General features: G+C 40.3%; 1 protein-coding gene across 1 annotated transcript in view; it reads left to right on the top strand.

The window, feature by feature from the left end:
• Positions 1-8,966: 8,966 nt before the first annotated feature.
• The window catches only part of sema3c (sema domain, immunoglobulin domain (Ig), short basic domain, secreted, (semaphorin) 3C), a 48,655-nt gene continuing 35,446 nt past the window's right edge, over positions 8,967-22,175 (top strand). The window contains exons 1-2 of the mRNA XM_041977927.1: positions 8,967-9,132; positions 11,867-12,025. Coding sequence (XP_041833861.1) covers positions 11,890-12,025 — 136 coding nt within the window. The 5' untranslated portion in view covers positions 8,967-9,132; positions 11,867-11,889. The remainder of the gene's footprint in view (positions 9,133-11,866; positions 12,026-22,175) is intronic.

Below are 22,175 nucleotides of genomic sequence, written 5' to 3'. Positions count from 1 at the left end.
TCTGCTTTCTGCTGCCTGGCAGCTAATTACTGGTCCCATTATTCACATCTCAGCCTATTGTTTTTCTCTGCATTCACAGGCTTGCACAGGTGTCATTCATAATATGCAATGACTGCACAGATGGAATGAATGTAAACGCCAAGCAGCTGCTTTGATGAAGGAAAATAATTAGTTTTTATTCTGCACAAGCCAAAATGCAAAAGAAGCAGAAGGGAAAAAAGGTGAGAAGGTGGTAATTTTAGATATTTGGCTTCTCATTGTGGTAGAAATACCTTTCGTCTGACTACTTTTAACTTTTGGTAGTTAGACCAAAACCAGGTTTATAAAATGCATGTATATGTGTTACTCTGACTAAAATCATACTAAATCCAAATTCTCAAGCTGGACATAAAATGCTATTTAATAAAGTAAAAATTCATTCATTCATTCATTCATTCACTGTATGTAGTAATTAAACCTTAAATTTAACCCTGGATTTTGCAGGGAGCCAATAGAGAAGCCTGGACTGAGGAAACATGATCTCTCACATTAATCCTCATTAAATCTCTTGCAGCAGTGGCTTTGAAGGCTGTTTACAGCAGCTTGAGGATAATCTACTAATAATGAATTAAATTATTTTAGTCTAGTCTAAGTGGCAAATCACTGTGAGACAAAATCAACACATTCTCAGCTGTCTGCATTTTATTTGTGCTGCACATAAACTACTACTAATAAACTACTAATACTTTCTTCCTTTCTAAACAAATCAGATGCACTCTGTCTCTTTAAGTTTTGATCTGTTCGTAGGGGGGTAACAGTACACTGATCTACAGCAATTCTATGATCAAGGATTCGATGATTCCTCGTCTGTGGACCAGCCTGTCAGAGAACCTCAGGGCTGCAGAGACCGTTGCTGTTTTTAAAAAGAGGCTTAAGGCCTTTTTAGCTTACCTTTTAACTAAGTTTTATTTGATCTTAATTTATTTTACATCATTTTACCTCATGTTATTTTAATTTTACTCAACTATTACTATTATTTATCTATTTATTGTTAGTTGATCTTGTTGTTTCTTTGGTTATTTAATCTTTGTTTGTGTTTTCTTCATGGGGATCCTCCATGCTGGGGGTTGTTGCTGCGGGGATCGCCCTTGTCTGGGTGGCTGGGGTCCTGCACTGCAGCCTTATGGCTGTGGTGTAGTCTCCGGTTAGCCCTGATCAGGGTGGTTGCCGTGGCGGCGGCCTCAGTGGACTTGAGTGGACTGGCTCCTGGGGTCAATGGCTCTCCATGATGTTGTTTCCACACATCAGCATCAGGCCAGATGTTCATCACTTCTAGTATTTTATACCTACATTCAGTTTAGAGACAGAAATTAGGGAGTCATGTTTGTACAGAATGGTGGTGGTGGAGTGGTGGTGGGGCTGCTTTGTGTGTGTGTGTGTGTGTGTGTGTGTGTGTGTGTGTGTGTGTGTGTGTGTGTGTGTGTGTGTGTGTGTGTGTGTGTGTGTGTGTGTGCACGTGTGTGTGTGCATGCAACTGTGAAAGATGTTAATGAGTGTGTTTTATTAATTGTTCTGTAATCTATTTTGACGTTTGTAAAGGCTTGTTTGATTTTTCATATGCATTTTTTTAACATCATGTGAAACACTTTGTGTTGCCTTCAGCATGAAAAGCATTTAAAAATAAAGTTTTATTTAATTTGATTTGATTGGATTTGTGATCAAGGATTCAACGGCATCAATCCACAGTGAAAATCTGCATAAAACACGGATAAAATGATCATTCATGAGATGTTTTTAATAAAGAACACGTGGCTTTGTTTTCATCTTCTTTGTTTTAAAAGCCTAAAAGGTTTTCTTTGAATTTGATGAAGAAAATAATAATACAATTTTTACTTTACTGATCCTGACTGAGAAATTATTTCTACATTTTATCCATTCCCAACAGAGTTACTAGAGAGCTGCCATGTGTGTGTGTGTGTGTGTGGATGGGTGAGGGGGGGTGGGTGTAAGGTGTTTAATCTGTCACATAACTGGGTGTGTAAATGGCTTATTGTTTTTGTTCTGTGATTTTCTTTTTTCATTTTAATATGCATTCATTTATACTATGTAAAGCACTTTGTGTTGCCTTTGCATGAAAAGCGCTTTATAAATAAAATTTGATTTGATTTGATTTGATTTCCAAGTGGAGGAGCCGTTGGGAGAGTTAGGGTCAGGATATGTGGATTAAATGTGAATATTGAAGGTAAAAAATATTGAGCATTTTTTATTGAATCGGTTTTAACATTTTCCTTGATTTCCTGCTTTGGAAGCGTTGGAGCCGGCTGGTGAAGGTGGCCTCAGTCCTCACTACCGGCTGTATATGAGCAGCAGTCAGATTCGTATTGATCGGTGATGGATGGTCCTCGATTTGACGTAAGCTTCCATCCTGCCTCTGAATGATGACCAAGGTGGATGAGCACCTTGGTTCCATACAAACACAATTAGAAATAATTTGACTCCCAACAACATTATTAAGGGTGTTAGTCAGACTTAAAAATTAAATACAGTTTCAGTCAGATTAGTTTTGACAGGCTGGTTTTGCCTGAACATGGTAATTAATTTTATTCCAGTGTCATGTCATTGTGCTATCAGCTCTGACAACAGATTGTTATGAAAACAGAAAAACCATCTGCATTAATGGGATTTTCTATTAGTAAAGGAATTATAGAATTTATTGAAATGATAAACTTAACACAAGAAGAAAGGAAATTTCTTTTTAGTCCATTATTTCCCCTTTTAATAATACCAGTTGGTGTTGTGTTATATATCACTGGAAAGCCTGATGTGTCACCGTTACAATGAGGTATAACATGCAAGGATTGTTCTTCTGTGGAATGAGCAACACAGCTAAATGTGTGGGTAGTGCCCCCAAAAAATGTTCTGATATTCAAGTACTGGCAGGTGTGTGTCAGTATGACAGGTACCTGATTGGTACCTAAATGATTCAAGAGCCAGAGGTGATCCCATATCTTTGGAATCTGGGACCTAATTTCATCCTCCAGCAAGACAACTTTCTGCTCGACAATCTTCAGAATATGGAAGTTTAGAGAAAGGAAATGATTTCAACCCCCCTGAACACTTCTGGCTGTGCTGTATGTGCTAAAGCGACCACCACGACCTCGCTGGTGGACCTTCAGCAACTTCTTGTTGAGGAATGGGATGCCAACCCACAGACTGGTGACCAGTATGAGGAACCAAGCTGCGGCAGCTGCGCATGGATCTTATACACTAATAAAGGTCTACGGGAAATTAGTGAAATATAAAAATGGCCAGTAGATTTTTTTTCTTGTGACTGTGGAAGAGTATAATCATCCAATCCAGCAAGAAACCCGGACAAGAGTGAGCTGGTGGTAATCAGGCTTTCCAGTGATGTAAGATACAACATCAACTGGTACTTTCTGGTTCCTGGTACTTTCTGGTTCCTGGTACTTTCTGTGTTCGTTTTTATATCAGACAGAAAGTGAAAGCAGCAAAAAACATGTTTTAAAAGTAAAGTCAGAAAAAAAACTTTAACATCAAACGTTCCAACTTTTTATTCATTGAAGATATTTAAAAAAATGAATAAATTTAGATTTTTACTGAACTTTTAGTCAGTTTTTTGACAAACTGATCCATAATAATAATTATTAATAAATGGGTAGAGTTATATTTCTTAACCACAATTTAGAATAAAAAGGTTTATCATCAGTCATGGAAATGCAAGAAAGAAAACTTTCTCTTTTTTCTCATTTAATTTTTTATTGATTTCAAGATTTTCCATAAAAAAAGAAAAGAAAAAGAAAAAGTTTGGCTGGTGTACAGCCGTTTAAGACACATGTTACAGGTACAAAAGTTGATGATGTTTCTCAAGTTAAAAGGACAAAAATGATTAAATACTATATAGCTGACAGTACATCAGTACTACCCTGCGAGCTGCTAAGCGCAGACGTGTGTGTGATACGGTGAACATCAGAGGACTTTGAGCCACGCTGTGATAAATGCCTAACATCTGCAGTGCTAACAAGAGGCAGCTTGTCCGAAGGTTAGCGTGGACATGGGCAGCAGATGAAGTGAGAAGTGTTTCATGCACAGAAACTCAATACAGACACTCGACACACTCTTTGCCACCAGCAGCTTGTGTGTCGCTGCAGACGGGATGTTGACTTTCAGTCCTGGGACAAATATAGTCCGTGGAGTAAACCTGTAAAACGTAACTAAGTACAGCTCCTCGTCTGTAATCACACCTCTTTTCAGACAGTACACCTGACTCTCGTTTTACTCGCCACTGTCATTAAGTTAATTTACTGCCGGGAATCTGTTGTGAGGATTGTAAAGGATAAGCCTCATCTCAGTTTAGCTTTCACCCACCTCTTTTCTTCTTCTCCACCACCTACCCGCGGTATCGAGTCTTCACGGACCAATGGAAAGCCTGCATGTCTCTTGTGGGGCATCCTGACACTTTAATTGGAGAGGCGTAAATCAGGCTCCATTGTGAAGGAGAGGGGTAATTATTCCCTCCTGTCTGAGCCACCAGTGATTCCCTCTCTCCTCCTCCTACTTTACTTTTTCTTTCTGACAGACACTTTCACTAGAAACAAGGCTCTCATACCCCCCTTTCCTTATTTTCCCTTTCATTCTTTCCAGTTCTCTGATTTTTTTTAGCAAATACCACCTTCATTTTTTATCAAAGCTAGTGTGCATTAGCGTAAACTCCTACATTCTGGCTGGTTCCTGCAGGGAAGTGGCATGTGACAGCCATACTCAGAGCTTCTCTCTGGAGCTTATTATGGAAATGTAAATCAAAGCCATGCTGCTGGTAGCACATGGTTATACAGACTGCATCATTCATTTATCCAGCCAAGTCTTTCAGACTGACTCCTCTGGTTTGTGCTTATGCAGAAACCACAAAATCCGTACTGGAACTGGTGATGCTGGTCTGGCATGGTTTACTTACACAGCATGGCATTTCTAAGCTTGTTGTGCTGAGCAAGCTCTGCTTCATGAATTCATTCACAGATATTCTGCATTAAATGTTTTTATTTTTCTTCTGTTTTCAGAAGCCTTGAACATGATATCTCCTTTACTGAAGAGGTTTGGTGGTTTAAGCATGCCTCTGTCACCAAAACCATATCCTTTGCTGACCACAATGGATGAAGAATTTGCTATGTTATTGTTTAACTATCATTTCTAATCATGAAATCCATCCCTTCTGAGGCAAAACGTCTCATACTGGTTTAACAAAGAATGCATGAGTAAAGAAAAAAGTCATTTTTTTGTATTTTGGGACCAAGAAAATGGCACGGCTCCACCAATGTGTGTTTGCTCATCCATCACCTTTTGTGCAGCCACAAAGTTCCAATCCAGTCCAAACCAGTTGTATTTATACAGCACTTTAAACGCAACCAAAGTGCAGCAAGAGCAACAACAAAGGCAGCTGGTTGCAAAGCCTTTTTTTAACTTTGTTCCACGATGTAGACTCAGGTTCAGAAACACAGGTTCACTCATAATCCAGTAATCTTATACTGAAAATGGTGCTGGGCAGGACTTAGAGCTGGTGGTCAGACATGTAAGAATGTAAAACGTAAGAAGGTCTCAGAAACAACGTCTTCAGTCTTCAGGATTTTTGCATACATTTACTAAGAACTTAGAAGGCCTTCCAAGCCAAATCTTCACATCTCTGTAAACTTCCAGCTTCAAGGATATTTTAATTAGTAATTTCTTATAAAATGTGAAGCAAATAAAAATCTTTTACCATTAGAAATCCAGTCAGACTAAATATTACTTCCATCAGCCTTGGCTGAACTTTGACCTCATCTGAATTAGCAAGAATTAGCAAGAATTAGCAAGAATTAGCATGCTAACAAATGGTTAAAAAAGAAAAAGAAAGAAAGAAAAAGCAAACACTTAACTGGTAAATGGGTGATTCAATAGCAACTGATGTAACCTTAGATGGAGGTGGAGACGGATGTCTCATAATATCTTATAATCTAATAATAGCCATGGTTGCATGGCATTTTTTAATTTGGAATTAATTATTCAGAATTAAATAATTCGTCATTAAAGTATCCTCCTTAATGTTTCCATTTAATTCCGAATTAAGTTTACATGGAAAACACTTTTCATCCATCCATTTTCTGCCGCTTATCCGGAGTCGGGTCGCGGGGAAACCCAGACTTCCCTCTCCCCGGCCACATTCCCCCGCTCATCCGTGGGGATCCCGAGGCGTTCCCAGGCCAGCTGAGAGATGTAGTCCGTCCAGTGTGTCCTGGGTCTTCCTCGGGGCTGATACCAATACTTGTGCTTGAAATTTCACATCATTTAAATAATTTAATGACTTTGCCTTTAATTACTGATGATAATTATTATCATGAGCAAACACAGAATAAAGATTATTGTCAAATAAAACATTTTTATTACTAAACTGAATGATGGAACAAAAAAATGTAAATATAAGCTTTTTTATTTGTAAACAGTATAATAAAATCAACAATGAAACAAAATAAAATAACTCATTTTAAATAATTGTTATTCCCTTTTTTCACACACAGCGAAACCTACGTTTGGTTGGCTCTCATTCACGTTCTTTGGCTTTTTGCCCTCAAAGCACTTTGTAAGAAAAATATCGATATCATCACACTGGTATCGATTGATCGATACTTGCCTTGGTATTGATAATATCAATATTTGGACTGATCCGCCTAGCCTTATTAATTTTTTGCGGAATGAACGTTTTAAACAAGAAATTATTTAAAATAACTTACTTTGGATTTAATTCATAATGGTCATTTTCATTGAGAATTAGGTGTTTACAAAGAGGATTTAATTTTTATTCTGAATTAAAGGGGAATTAAAACTCATGTAAACATGGCCAACAAACTCCTGGTTCCTCTAAAATCATTGAGGACAGTCTTAGTAAAAAGGCTAAATAAGAACAACTTTTAACTGTAGTGGAGGGTGTGATAAAGCAACAAGCATGTCCTCAAATGACCTGGTAGGACGATGAATCCTATGCGATTTTCAGCTCTACTATCAAAGAAGATTCAGGAAAAGCCAAGTTTTTCCTGAACTTCACCTGAGCTTAAGTAATTTTATTAAAACTACCCAAACAGAAAGCGAAAGTAAAAACTTTCTGCATAAACGTAACCCTTTAACACCTGAGCCAAGAAATACTGGAAAGAAAATTCAAATGTTTTAAATGTAAAGTCGTTAATTTGCCTTTGAGAAAAATGTAAAACAATGACAATACTAATGTGTGTATTATTGTATGATATCAGAATTATTGTAGTGCTAAAGGCATCCACCAGGTAGCAGAAGCCAAGAATCAGATTTTGGGCAAAGTTTTTACCATATGGTGATACAAGAAGTCTCATATATGATACATTAGGCATTTACCTTCAAGGTCAGCAATTCTTTGTAATAATGCATCAGATTCTCTAAATCTCCATCAATCCATAGTAAAATGGGCATTATCTCGACAAAGCCCTTCTCTGCTACAGGGAGGCAGAACAAAAGAGAAGTTAGAATTTATAAAGTCCAAGCAAGGTTTCCAGCTGGCACTATCTGCATTTTCCAAGGGCAAAATTTCATTTTTATGTCACTAATGGTGTTCAGTAAGTGCTGACTAAAAGCCCCAAATCTGGGCCAACAGGGTGCAAAAGGAGATGTAGTCACTCACTGCCACCTTTGTCCTGTACGATAGGACCGCTGATCATTGGGTTTTGTCTTACAATAATCACACCACATCTGCAGATACATGTCAGATAGCTTGAAATCTCAGTGCTGGAGTTACTTTCTTAATGCATGTAGTTCTTTTTATAGTGTGTGCTTGGAAGAGCAGTACACACCCAGCAGATCGATTTCTACAGAGGAGGTGGCTAACAAGCTAAGTTACTGATCCCTGAGTTCACAACAAAAGTTATCCACAGAGAACCTTGAGTGCACCAACCAATGGGAGTTTACGTACCACCCGACTCTCACGCGCTCTCACGTTATGCATGGTATGATATCCATGTGAAATGGTGAACTTGATAAACGTGCATTAGAACGCTGAATTTAGCTATTAGACTGGTGCATCGTATTGTGGCCAAAATGTTTTCTTGGCACGTTTCTGGCACGTTACGTATCATATGTTCATTCCTCGGCTAAAATAGCGCGGAGCGTCCGTTGCCATGTGACCTGCAGGATGACATAACAGTTTATGAGAAACATGCAGGTTGTCCAAGTCATGTATTTAATACCAGATGATTATTTTTACCCTAACAAGGAGTTTTGTTTCCTAACTTTAACCAGTTATGGATTTTCTTAATGTTGGAGAAATGGCTTGAAATTACCTCTTTTTGAAAGACATCAGAAAGAGATCAAATAAAAGAAGAAAACGATTTTATGCTAAATTTTTTCTCCTAGGTCTGTGCTTAATGGCTACAGAAGATTTTTGCTTGAGAATTAGTGAAAGGTGGTTGTGCATGTCACCAAAAAGCAAAAAAATAGCTGCACAAGGCTTGAAGACAGTGTGCAGCGTTGTGGTTTCAATAAACACTCAACATATTTTCCTGGTGACTGTGCTGATGTTTCCATGTTTTTAGCCCCTTTTTTTTACACTTTTTGGAACTCAATTTTAAAAGGAAACTTTCTAGGCACACACATGTTAGCGTGAAGGATTTCATTCATAACATGAGCACTTTTAGACTGGAAATGAGATTAAAAGCAGCAGGAGTGATGGATGTGTCTGACCTTTTGGGCTTCACCCTCTCACCATATGAGGTAAGGTTCCTCCACCTCTGATGTTTCGAGCTGTTAAAGTGATCTGTTTGCTGTCTAGTTAACGGAGGGAAGGAGGACGATGCTGAAGAGGAGGGGTAGGGAGGAGGAGGAGGAGGGGGACTTTAGTGGAGAGTGTAATAGGACACCGGCGCTCTGTCTCTTCGTTCTCCTCCCTCTTTCCTCTCCTCTCCTGTGCTCTCCCTCTTCCAGTCAAGTCTGCTCTGCTCTTAGATGGAATAGCTGCATTTTTCCTCTCTGGTGTCACTGGAGAAAACTGGAAACAAGTGTTACAGAAAGGACGGGATAAGGTCTGGGCCTGGTTTGGTGGATCTGCCTTCTTCAGCTGGAACCAGGACTGGAAGAAGCAGCTGGACGGTGAGTCCTGCAGCACAGCCTGATAAAACCCCGTCTGTGAGGGTGCTGTAGTTTCTTGTAGTGGCGTAGATCTCACTGTGGATGCAGAGAGGAGTTGGTGGGCAGCAGACTAACAGGTGCAAAGTCCTGCCAGTAAGAAGCAGTGAGAGTAGCTGGAAGTGACTCAACTTGACCGACATAGAATCACTTCATGCTTCTCTTAAATCATCAGAATACTGGAACATGCTTCGTGTGCACAGTCTATTTTAAATCCAGTATGATTTTCCATTATGAGTCATGACTTTTCTCCGTTATCCTTAAGTCAATACCCCAGGAAAATCACTTCTTTTATAACAATTACTTATTCAAATTATGCTCTAGAGATTTCAGTTTGTCCTCATATTTAATAAAGATGACTTTCCCAGATTAAAATTGGCTGGGTGAAAGTTTAAGTAGTTGACTCTATCCTCTGTGTGTGATGGAGCGAGGGTGCAACAGAGCCGCTGACAGCTGACAGACAGGGTGTGGTATGCGCATGCAGTCCTGTTAGAGCCGGGACACAAAGCAACTTGTTTTCTTACTGCGATTTCTATTCTTCCTCTGCAGTCAGGGATGAGTCAGACTTTTATAAAAAAGGAAGAAAAAGTCCAAACAGGAAGAACCCGCTCCATCAATTAGTTATGGCTAAATTATGTTCAATATGTTTAAAGCATTAAGGGAGCAGATGAAAGTCCAAAAACAGGAGGGGGTGTACTTGCTTGTGTGGCAGTGCACGAGCGTTTTCCACTTTTATCAATATTAGCTTTAGAGCAGTGCCTCTGCAATGGCAAGAGGGAACATTCATTAGGCTGTCAGCCAAGGAATGAGCACAATAAACACAATTATCATTACACCCCACTGGAAATAAAACTCTCCGCTCACCCACTGCACTGACCCCCTGTGTGCAGAGGCATTTAATTACTGCAGCAGAGATTCCTGTCAAAGCCAGCTCTGGAATTTCTGGGCTAAAGTACCCAACAAAATTAATTGGAGTATTTATTATTTTTACTCAAACGGTAATGCACCGTTTTATTGGCAGACCCCTTTCATCCACGGGGGCTCCACAGAGCTCCAGGAGTGTGGGGAACAGTGGTAGCGAGCTCATTCATCTCCTTCAGTGTGGCGAAGCAAAGTGTCTAAACGTGGCCTCATGGGATGTCCCAGACTGACTCCCCTGACGATGAGTTTAGCAGCTGTGAGTTTCCATGCCGGAGACTCTTCCCCATATATCACCATCTCTCTGAGGGGGTGTTAGTGATGACGCAAAATAGTTTAAGGGGTCACTTCATCAAAAAGGTACAAAATATTTTGTCACCCTTGACTCCAGGATTCATGTTGTCCCAGATATGGAATAATGAGGAAAGGGAGAGTCAAACTCTTTTGCACCTAAGCAATAGAAGCAATGCTGAAGTTGAAAGACAGCTGGAAAATTTTGAGACTAGTTTTTTTACTTTATTCCTGTGCGGCTGGACTTGATTAGCAGAACAATGTGCTTCAAGTCTGATGTCTGACCTGGCGAAATTCAGTAGCAGTAGAAAAAATAAATATGGTTGCAGTGAAGCCTGGCTTGTGCTCATAGGAAGCAGCGGTCTTTGTTTTTGACACGGGTCTAAACGGGTCAAATGTGGCATTTCACGGTCAGTATTCAGAGAGAAAGACATGGAGTTCGCTTATAAAGAACTGAGCCTTAATCACTTCCACTGCATTGGGATAAAGGCAGAAACTCACCACAGATCTTTGAAGGATGAAGAGAACAAGAGCTCTGCTTCAGGTTAGGGTTTAAGCCGTGGCAGTGGGGAGGTTTTGTGCATGTGTGTGTGTGCATGATGCAGCAGGAGAGGGGTTGCAATGCACCGGCTGGGGCCGTTTAGATGTGCCCCATGCTGCTTTATTGCTCTCAAGTGCAGCCAAAAAGATCTCATTCCTCTGTTTTCCATATGTTAAACCTTATGCACCTGAACAAGAGCATTCCACCTCAGCTGTGTGTGAGTCAGGCTCCACTCCACTGCACAAAAACACAGACATTTCAGCCTATTTGTACACTACACCCCAAACTAAAATTTTCATAGCAATCATGTAGCTTTTTTATCTCTATCCATCAATTTTTTATTGCACATCAATAAGCAATGAGATCAGAGACGCTGCCTCCTTTTAAAATAAAGAAATAAATCAAATAAAAATTTGGGGTCACTTGTGTGATGTGGCTTTGAGCAACGCAGGTGGTGTAGCTGCCAGCTTGTGTGGTTAAAACAGCCAAGTCTTTTTGCATAGCAGAAGTTCGTGCCCCCCCAATCCCCCCAGGCAGGACAGCACCTGCATCCATCAATAATTGAGCTGCTCTTGTCCTGTTAAAGGCAGAGAACAAGAGGAGGATGAGGGTGTGCTTCTCTTGCAGCTCTTTTGTGCATATTTACCTCATCCATATTTAAGAGAGGTACATTTGCAAGGATACAGTAAGTGATGGGATTTAAGGGACATGTCTTTTCATCTGGTTCTCCTGCCCTCAAACATGTAAGCATTATTTACTCTGAATACTGGTGATATTTTGTATTTTTAAGAGTTGATTACCTCAGGAAAGTTGATCATTTATAAAAGAAACCATATTTAAATTAAATTAAAACTCAACGCAATCAGAGTTTATTTGAAATATCAGATTTTAAAGATTAACCCTGGTGATTCACCAATTCCAGCTCAAAACTTTGATGTCCTCTGACAGGCGGAGTGACTGGTGGTGCAGCTATGGGCAGGCCGGAGGGGCTGGCCAGGCCACCTCTGGTGTCAGTTATGGCGTTCTCCTTCCTGGCTTTCTTCTTGCTCTGCAATGGGGTCTCAAGCCTTCCTCAGCCTCTGCCAAGAGTCTTCCTTTCCTTTGAAGGTAAGAAACAAACTGATTTTCAGGTCTGTAATGGTTGAGATGCAGTTGCATGGTTGTCATGTGTTTATTGTACTTAGGCTACACAAATGGTTGGTAATCAAGCTTTGCTTGGGGCTTCATCATCATGGAAATTTGGATGCTTTGCTTGTATTTTTACAGTCACATGCCCCAGGTCCTAAATTTCCATTTGTATACAACCTTCATTCATCCTTTGTCCTGTAGTGTTGATCAAGAGTCAGACCTCAACAGGAGGTGGCCCTGACGGTGACGACCCTGGTAGTTAAACTTTAATCACTGTTCGCCTGCAGGCCCGTGGGCATTGCTGCTGCTTCTGGTTTGATTTTCTTCTTTTAAAATCTTTTTACTCAGAATTATTTTTATGAAAATTTGATGTGTTCCTGGAATGAGAGAGTTGCCAGGAGTCAGGCAGGTTTAACTGGTGTGTATGTGAATCGCTGTGGATGAGGGGGGTCGCTTAAGTGTTATGGGTGGTGCAGTAACCTCTTCATAGCAGCTGGATGGCGTGCAGGGAGCTGAAGGAGACGTTTGATCACCTTTCACTGCCTCTCACTGTGGATTAGGCAGCACAGGGCAGCTGAGACCGTCCATCACTCGGCTTTCCGTGTTAGGGAGGACCAGCAGTATTTTACTGGACAGATTCACTGTTTTTCTGTCATGTTTCTTCCCAGATTTAGTCTAATATTGTCATCTGTCATTTAATCCTGTCTCAGATTGCTTTCTTTTTTTTTTTTTTTTTTTTTTTTGCCATCATACTGGATTTCTTTGGGAAGTTTTCTGAGCTGTTTTTATGATGTCATCTTGGGAAAAAACTAAACTGAAGACTTAATTCAAGGAAAACCAGCACTAAACATTACTTTTTACAATTTCCTCTGGGATACATAAAGTAGAAATGATTAATTTATCTTTCAAAAAGACACTTAAAAGATAAATAAGTCACATTTCCATTGGTTTGAAGCAAATAAAGCTGCTCGCTGTCATCAGGCTAGGCTACGTTGCTAATGGCTGGTTTCAATAGAAGTTGTTTTTCTTGCTGGGATCAAACTTAAAATTAAGTTTAAAAACAAAAAGCTTTGGTGGACATCCAGAAGAGGAATATTTTTGGGAAAATATGTGATGTTATATCTGAGAAGGTTCCAGTTTTTTTTTTACACTGATTTACACCATGTTTGAACATTTCATTTAACATGATTATCTCTAGACATGGAGTATCCTTTAGTGTACCTATCGTGTTAGCTTGAGATAACAGGGATTGTTTTCTTGATATAACAAGATAATTTATCTCATTATTTGCAGAGATAATAATTAAATACTTTTTTTTAAACTACAAGAAAACAAAGACTTTTTTCTCTGTGAGAGTTCATGAAAGCCGCTGTCAGGAAGTGAACACATGCTTGCCTTCACCTTTTCAGCCTGGTGCCCTCTAATCGGGGGATTTGAGCACAGATGGGGACAAACTCCCCAAATGTCCATTTTGGAGACGTGACCTGAACTGGTGTATGAACCATTTGTACTAAACTAAAATTTTATTCTGCTTCAGTTTGTCAGAGTTGGCCTGCAGAGAAAATGTCAAATCATAGAACACAAATGATTTAATAAAGTTCCATTATTTCAAGTATTTTAGGCGAGCCTCAAACTTTTTTTTTATTTGTGCCATTTATTCTTCACTAGTAAAACACATATACTAATATACACACATCTTTACATATCTCACTATGCTCCCTTTACTGTGACTACAAAAGTATTCAAATAGAACTTGTGGTTACAGAGATTTACTCTCATTATGGGTATGTCATTTTTCAGCAGAGGCCTAAAACAGAGGCAGAGGGCTGGGAAGGTGAACTTACTGTCAGTTGCATCTACGAACAATGAAATTAGCTGCTAACACGCATCCATTTTCAAGCCATCTTCATCAGTTTGTAATGTTATAATGAATGTGTGGCTGAAAGGACTTCATCTCACTTACTGTGTCTGTTTTGCTGCAGGGAGGAGCAGAAAATGTGAGATCGACTTTGGTATTCAAATTGCAGAAATTCCTCAGCAGCTTCTGCCCTTCATTTTTAATGAGTGCTTATCTGTTGGATGAAGTAAATGTGTGTACATTTCGAGGGGATTTATGAGAAAAGAGCAGAGGGAACGAGATGAGGATGTTTATTCAGGCTTTAAGAGCCAACATCAGGTGTGAGTTTAGATTCCAGCTTTGATTTAACACTTCAGGGAGCGATGAGTGGATGCAAGTTTGCTTTCGACTCAGAAATTATCGTGAACTCTTGGAAAGAGCTGCAGATGTAGGGAGCCTCTAAAGGTGGAGGCTCATTTTTCTTTCACAAACACTGGAGGTCCTCACCAAAGGAAGAATTCCAGGAGTTTGAGCTCAGGCCGAAGGGACCAGTGAAATGAATAAAGTGATACTGAAGGACGAAGGTGGAAGTAGGTGCAGGTGGTTCGACACCTGCTGGGTGTCTGGAAGGTTACTCCTTAAAACTTTTGCTCTCAGATGTGGTTGATTCATTATTTTCAGCTGAAACAAACTAATCCAAGAAAATAAACCAGCGCTGTGGATCAGTGAAGACTTGAATATTCTTGTGTTACTGTTGAAACCCAATCGGGGGGTAAGGCAGGTTCACGGGACTCCCATCATAGCCCCACTTCCTGTGGAGAAGCTGCAGTCTTTAACATTCCTCTCCCCTTTACTCAGCTTACTCTACTGTTCTGGAGGGAAATGCAGCACCAAAACCACATAATAAACATTATAAAATGCAGTTAACCCAAATAATAAAGTCTTAAGTGGTGCCTTTCTTGCCTGGATAATTAACGCAGGCCTTTCCTGGCAGCAAATCTATTTGGGGATACCCAGTGTGATAAAAGATAATTACTCCCCTTCAGTTGCTTTAAATGTCTCTGTTCTCTCAGCATTCCTCAGAATGAGTCAGAATGAGATTGAAATGCAAAGAAAATGCATCTTAAGGACAAAGTAAACTGCAGCCGTGCAAATAAATCAAACAATTTCTAGATCAGCGTCTACAGTGGTAATGTAAAGAGTTGTTAAAAACGACATGAAAACAGATCTTTTTTTACTCGGTCGCAGGAATGTAGGTTTTCAGGGTCCCCCTGCTCCAACACACCTGACCCAAATTAAATGGATCCAACAGCCTATGATATTCTGGAAAATGAATCATTAGTTTGAGTCAGGTGTGTTGCAGCAATGATACATCAAAACCTGCAACTGTTGATACCTTGACTTTGGTCAGTTTCATTTAATTTAATATTTTAAAAATACTCAATTGTAGGGGGTAATAATGATTTTAAAAATAAATTATAATAATATATTTTAAATAAATTAATCTAAATAAATATCTTCAGGTAAATATTTATTTAAATTAACAGTTAATTTTTAATTAACAGTTTTTTGCTCTTTAAACATTTACTGGGTTTAGCCTCAAATGATGTGGTCGGTTAGTTGTACTAAAAGACTGTGTAAACATAACAGTGTGTCACGCCTGTTGCAAACACGTGACGTCTTGTATGACAGTATTTCTATATCCTGCTGAGTGAAAAAATGACCACTGAAATTGCACACTTAATACACTGCTTACTGCTCCTGCTGTTGCCAAGATGACATTCTGTGAATTGTGGGGTCAGAAAACCCGACTTATTTTTCCCCCTGGCTGACAGATGGTGCAGTGGTCTGTGTTTACGATTAGGATCATTAAACCTCATCAACAGTCTCACCCTGTTCTGGCAAACCTCCATATTCAACACAAAATTTGCTTAGAAATACATACAGTGGGGATGTCAACCCATAAAAGATGTTTATTTGAGAGCGAGTGGGCCTAAATGGGCTTTTTGGGGTTAATGGAGATTTTTGCACACAAATCCTGTCAGAGAGATTGATTAAAATGATGTCTGCAGTTTAATGAGTGCTCTTCTGCTCTGGTATGAGCCAGATGGTTCACAGCCCTGAACGGAACCAGGCATGAAGATCAGGAACCAGGTGTGGGAGCTTATGTACCGGTTCCCCTTCATGACTCATTTCTATTTCTGGTCACCCCCATAATTCATAATGATATTGTTCATGTAGAGTCGCTTTGTGTCTGTTCAGAATGTTAACTAGATGTAGGAGTGTGTGTATGTCACTAAATCTGAGAAAATGTGTGCATTTCTTGACGGGATGTGGGCGCGTTCACACTGGTTCTGTTTGGTCCTCTTTAAACGAACCCTGGTCCACATCCACAGATGGTCTGGCCCTTTTGTAGCAGTGTGAGCACGCATTCGGACTCACTTGAAAACCAGGGGTCTTAGTTCACTTGCAAGTGAACTCTGGTGTGGTTCACTGACAGTGTGAAAGCAAACGGACTGTCCAGTGAACCAAAGATGTAAAACGTGGCGTAGCAGAACATGTCGGATATCTCGCTGCCTCTCTTGCGTCCCATACTGGACAGATTCTAATAGAAACCGCATTGGATTCAAACAGCAAAGTAAAGACTGAATAAATGCTCTGTTTACTTGTGGTGAACGAGCTGGTTTTGGACCTGGCCAATCAAAGAGCCAGGTTTTCTTCCTTTTTCTTGGTCGGCATAGTTTTGGAGGATACCGCCCCCTAGTGAGTAGTGTAAACACAAATTAATTGAAGGTGCGAACATTTTTCCCCACCCAGTCGAGTCCCTGGCCCAGTATGGATGCACCCTTAAAAGCCGAGCCACCAGTAGATTCCAGCAGCTATAAAAAACGGCTGCATTTGGGTTGATCGTTTCTCTTTTTACTCTAAAAAAGACCTAACTGGTATTTCAAAAAGTTCTTTATCTTGCAGAGGACAGAAAGGCTTTAAACTTTACTCATATTGCACAGTTCCTATCTTGTATATTCTATAAAATCTGTAAACAGAGTTCTATTTTTCACATTGGAAAGGGCTCAAATCTGTTTTTTAAGGGTTTCCAGACACCCAAGAATCCCTGAATGTCACACACTGATTCTAACCAAAGTTTACAATGATCCTGCTTGGTATTGTACTTACTGATCTTGATCGGCCACCTCACACTAACCTCTTGCCCATCACATTAAAAATTTCTGGTTAAGTCACTGCATTTCAGAGGCAAACTTTCCACTGCATGGTTGTTGGTTTTCCAGTTTTGTAACCTGCATGTGGTCATAAAACAGTCTACAGACTCCTTTGAATGCCAAGATGACCTCAGCACAAAGTGGGTTTCATTGCCTGTTCTGTGTGAGGTTAAATGCTTAAAATAAGCATTCTTTCTCATTAATAGAGTTTATTACCTTTAGACATAAAAATCACCTGGAGACCAAATCTGGATGAGTAATTGTGTGCCTGGTTTTTTGGGGTCAATCAAAGATCAAAGAGTCAAAGGGTAACGCTGACAAGCAGCCCTGGAGGATGGTTTTGTCTGCACCATTATGTTAATTCTTTGCTAACAAGGGACAGCTTCCTGCCTCTGTTTTTCATTACAGCTGCACATTAGCATCTAATAACGAAGCCTATGACGTAAAGTCAGGGATGCTGTTGTTACACAGGCCTGTCAAAGCTGTCTGCAGCCACGTGCAGACATGCTACAAATAGCTGTAAATTAGTGGTGCATGATGGTTGATGAAAAGAGGTAAATGTTAATGAAGTTAATGGAGTTGCAGCTTGAGACTGACAGTTCCTCCATCAGTCAGTTTCTCGCTGTGTTAAGCCATTCCTGTCTCTGACCTTGCCGGCTTATTGAAGGTTTTAATATTCTGACCCTGCAACTTGTTGAAAGAAAATCGATGGTTATCTGCTCAGACCAGGCAGCATCTCCTCAGGAACAGATGGAGTCAGGGGTTTGACATCAGCACAAACTCTCTTTTCATTTATGTTTGCATGTCTGCCTCCGTTGTGTAATGTGTGATATAGACTTTTGAACTGCACAATAATTGCTGTCATATCAGGGTGTTCTATCAGCCACACACACAGATTCCCGTTTCCATTTTTGGAAACATTTTTGGTTTTAAGTGGTTTTTCTTTAAGCAAGTGTTGAGTTCTCAGCCAGGTGTGGTAGGTGCTCAAGTCATTGTTGACCTTGCAGCGAATCCTGACCTTCACTCACCATCAGAGACAGCTCTAACATCCAAGTCAAATAGAAAATGGAGCCTTGAATATTTGATTCATTTGACTTATTTAGCACTACACCATAAATTAATCTTTCAGGTTATGGACCTTTATAGGTCAAAATCTTATAATAAAATAGAAAAGAAAACAGTCCTTCATTGGGAAAACACTAAAAGAAAATAGGAGCTCCACCTGGTTGTGCATTTCCCTTTGGGTGTCTTCCATGACCAGTAAACACATCAGCACTGAAATTTCTCTGACCCATGTCTCCTGCAAGCCACCCCGCACCCTGACAGCCTCTACGACAGCCTCCCTCACAGTAAAATCATGAAGATTTACTGTCTGCCAGGGACTATGAGGCAACTAGAGGCTCCTGATGTTTGCAGGTGAGAGGTCACAGGCTAAAAGGACGGTGGCTGATGGTGTGAGTTGGTTCGACTGTCAGTGGCATGTAAAGGGAAGGTCAGGTGCTAATTGGGGCGCTGGGAACACAAACTACTCGGCTGAAGGGGGAGCAAAATTGAGCTGTTTGTAATCTCAAGTTTCAAATCTTACTGGGAATATTAACCATCACCTTCACAGGTCAGGCATGCGCTGAGACCCGCCCTGACTTTAGTGCTGAAAAACATCAGTCTGCGCGTCTCACGTGTCATATTTAGACACAGTGTCTGCTTTAGGAAGAAGGCAGCGCATGGGAATCATGTAATTCCATGCAGCCATATGACTTCCATTAGAAATGTCTGGTTACAGATAATTGGCAACAGACAACAATCAGGAAATTAATGAGACAGGGCAGATCAAAAGTCCTCGCTGTCAGAGCCCAGTCCGACTTCTGTGTTGCAGTGAAGTACATTTATGCATGCTGTTTGCATTTTAAGTGCAGAGAGTAGACAGCCTGGGAATGTAGAGTATGCCTGTTGGACAGACAATCGGACGACTCTGTCAGCCAGTGCGAGACGTCTTGGGTGGTCTTCGTCCTCTCGATCGACACCTTAACTTCTCCTCTGCCATATTTATGCTGCGCAAGTGATCACATCATACTGCATAAAAAGACTGTATGGCTGAATGTTCTGACCACAGCCTTTTTTTATCTCCATGGGTCGCTTGTCAGTTGCCAAGACAAAGTTTTTTACTGGCCTAGTATGTGTGGGTTGGTCTGCAATGTATTAGGTAAGTGCAACCATCCAGAAGTGAACTCAAGCGCTCTTAGCATTGTCCAGGCTAAGAGCAACGGTATTTGGCAGCAGGTTTGAAGTCAGATAAGCTCCGGCTTCAATATTTATTGAGATGGGTGATTGGGGTCCTCCCACCAGCTCCCCCTGACAACCACAGAGTAGGTTCTCCTTGAATTAAATGGGGAGCCATCCTCATTAGCATGGAGTTAATGTATGCATGCTGGCCTTTCAGGTAGGAAGCCAATTGATGAGGGTTGATTTGCATTTGGAGACACTAAGGTTTGTTTGTAATTGGCTCACAGTCCCATCCTGGAGTGTTTTTAATTAGGTGCAAGGATATGTTGGCTTTGGTTCAGACACTGGTATTGATAAAAAAAAAAATAAAAAAAAACCTCCAAATACCATGAAAGCTTTTAATCCCTGCACTACAAAGACTAATCCTATGTCCTGGCAAAATAATCCTATATTGTTGCTCCCTGCTGATTGTATCACCTCATCATGTAGGGAGAAAAGCATCCACCAGTGGAATTTCACAAGGTAAGACTTGTGTTTAGATAAAAAATAACAATGCAGTGTCTTTTAGAGTTCTTCCATTTCTATCCCCTTCACACTGCAGGAAGACTCCCGTAGCTGATGGAGTGATACCAGTTCAGGCAGTTGGCACCAGCTCCTAAAACCTCCAGAACTACAGTTGCGTCTCTCATAAAGATCCCACATATTTTCCAGCCACTGGAAACTCGTTTTTGACAATACCGCATTTCAACAAACCGCTCCTTGTATTGACATCCCAAACTAAAACCATGGCTCCGTTGTTTACTGGCGCATTAAAACCCAGTTATTCGATCATGGAAGTAATTTTGGGGGCAAAGTTTGTGAGAAAAGACTGAGAACCTGAGAGGAGCGTCGTTGTGGCTGCAGCATTTTTCCAGTCCTGGCTGTAGTGTATAATGAGAAGTGAGAACTGCAGTCTCTGCTGCACTTTAATTGCTGCCATATAAGCAGGCGCTACAAGTTCCTTTATGTCACACACATTTTTTGCTATTTCTACTCTGCTTTTCACCACAGTCACTTAAAAGAGGATGCCCATTTTTAAAACCTCTGTGGGATGTGGAAAGCCATGCCTTTCTGGGATATAATACTGTAACGTGCCCGTGAACAATCAGTTCCTGTAGAGCTTATAGAAAGATGAATTAAGTCCCACCATGGTCACAGTTTATTTGCCTCTAAGTTACTTTCTGCCAGGCCGTGGTGACAACCAGTATTGGGTAGTAGCTCGTTACCAGTAACACTATTACTTTTGTCAGAAACTATACTTTAATGCATTACTCTTTAAATAAAGTAACTCAGTTACCTATGGTGTGTTACTCTGTTACTTGCTAAATTACTACATTCTGGCCAGCAGTTGTGAGCTTCTTCCTGTTTACAGCGACGATGCAGCACCACATGGAGGGTGTTGCAAAGTCTGCTTGTTGGGCTTATTTTTCTGTGAAGTTGCTTGTAAATATCGTCAGTTGCAGGTTGAGGCTTCCTCTGCTTCCTTTGTGAAGCCCTCCTGAGTCTCCCACAGCTGTCCACAAAGCAAAACCCTGGATGCAGAGCGGGAAATGTTAACGCAACAGTCCTTTTTTTCAGGAACTAGTGCTCACAGCCCTGTTTCCTTGGTTACCGTTTCCTGTTGATACGACACCGTTAGTTTATGGAACTTTTTCATTATTTCTGATATCGATACTTCTTGGCCCTTAAAGGAAAATCATGATTGTTCACAGTGTATTAATATTTATTTAAAGGGCAGTATGAAATATGAATGATGGTAAATGGTCTGTATTTATACAGCACTTTTCTGTACCTGGAATGAATCTCAAAGCACTTTACATCATACATCACATTCACCCATTCACACACACACATTCACACACTGATGGCGGAAGCTGCCATGCAAGGCGCTCAACCACGACCCATCAGGAGCAATTAGGGGTTCGGTGTCTTGCTCAGGGACACCTTGACATGATCTGTCCGGGCTGGGATTGAACCGGCAACTGGCAAAAAATGTATGTACTGATGAGTAAATCTTTTTAAAATGATAAAATAATTAAACTACAGATTATTTTAGGATTATTCAAATGTATTAAATAGAAAATAAAATATGTATTTATATATACATGCAAGAGTAATATGATAAATATAATAAAACATAATGTGCAAAAACCTTAATTAAACCAGGAAAATATCAAAACATAACCTCACGTCACAAACAGCAGCAGCATCATGAAGACAGCTGATTGGCTGCCATGATCATGTGACAGAGGGAACGTGCTGCGGCTGGGCTTCTCCAACCCTGGTCTTCAAAGCCCACTACCCTGCAGGTCGTAGATGTTTGTCTGCCGCAACACACCTGATTTAAATTAAATGGTTCTCTGACAAGTTCTGCACAAGTCTGTTAATACGCCATTAATTTCAGTCAGGTGTGCTGAAGCAGGGAAACATGGAGTGTCTGCAGGACAGTGGGCCTTGAGGATCCCTGGCCTAAAACTCTCAGAAGTGAAAACAAATGGCACGTTTTGTATCAGCAAAGTGGTATCTCGATACTTAAAAAAGTATTGAATCCGATATTTTGACTGGCTGGTATCAAAGTATCGACCCCAGATCCTTCTATCCCTAGAAAAACTTCACTTGGCAGAGAGACCATGACAAGGCCTGCGAATAACTAAAGAAATATGTAAATAAAATATATAAATATATAAAGAGCAGGAGAAAGATGGTATATTACTTTTTATTTCTATTTCTTTTTTTAAATAACCTGCTGGCCTGACTTTGTGCTTGATTTGTTTTATATTTCGTACTAATGGGAGAAGTTGAAGAATGTTCTTTT

This window comes from Melanotaenia boesemani, chromosome 23, assembly GCF_017639745.1.
Source record: "Melanotaenia boesemani isolate fMelBoe1 chromosome 23, fMelBoe1.pri, whole genome shotgun sequence".
NCBI lineage: Eukaryota > Metazoa > Chordata > Actinopteri > Atheriniformes > Melanotaeniidae > Melanotaenia > Melanotaenia boesemani.
Note: the sequence above shows the minus strand (reverse complement) of the source record. Positions and strands in the feature narration are given on the sequence as shown.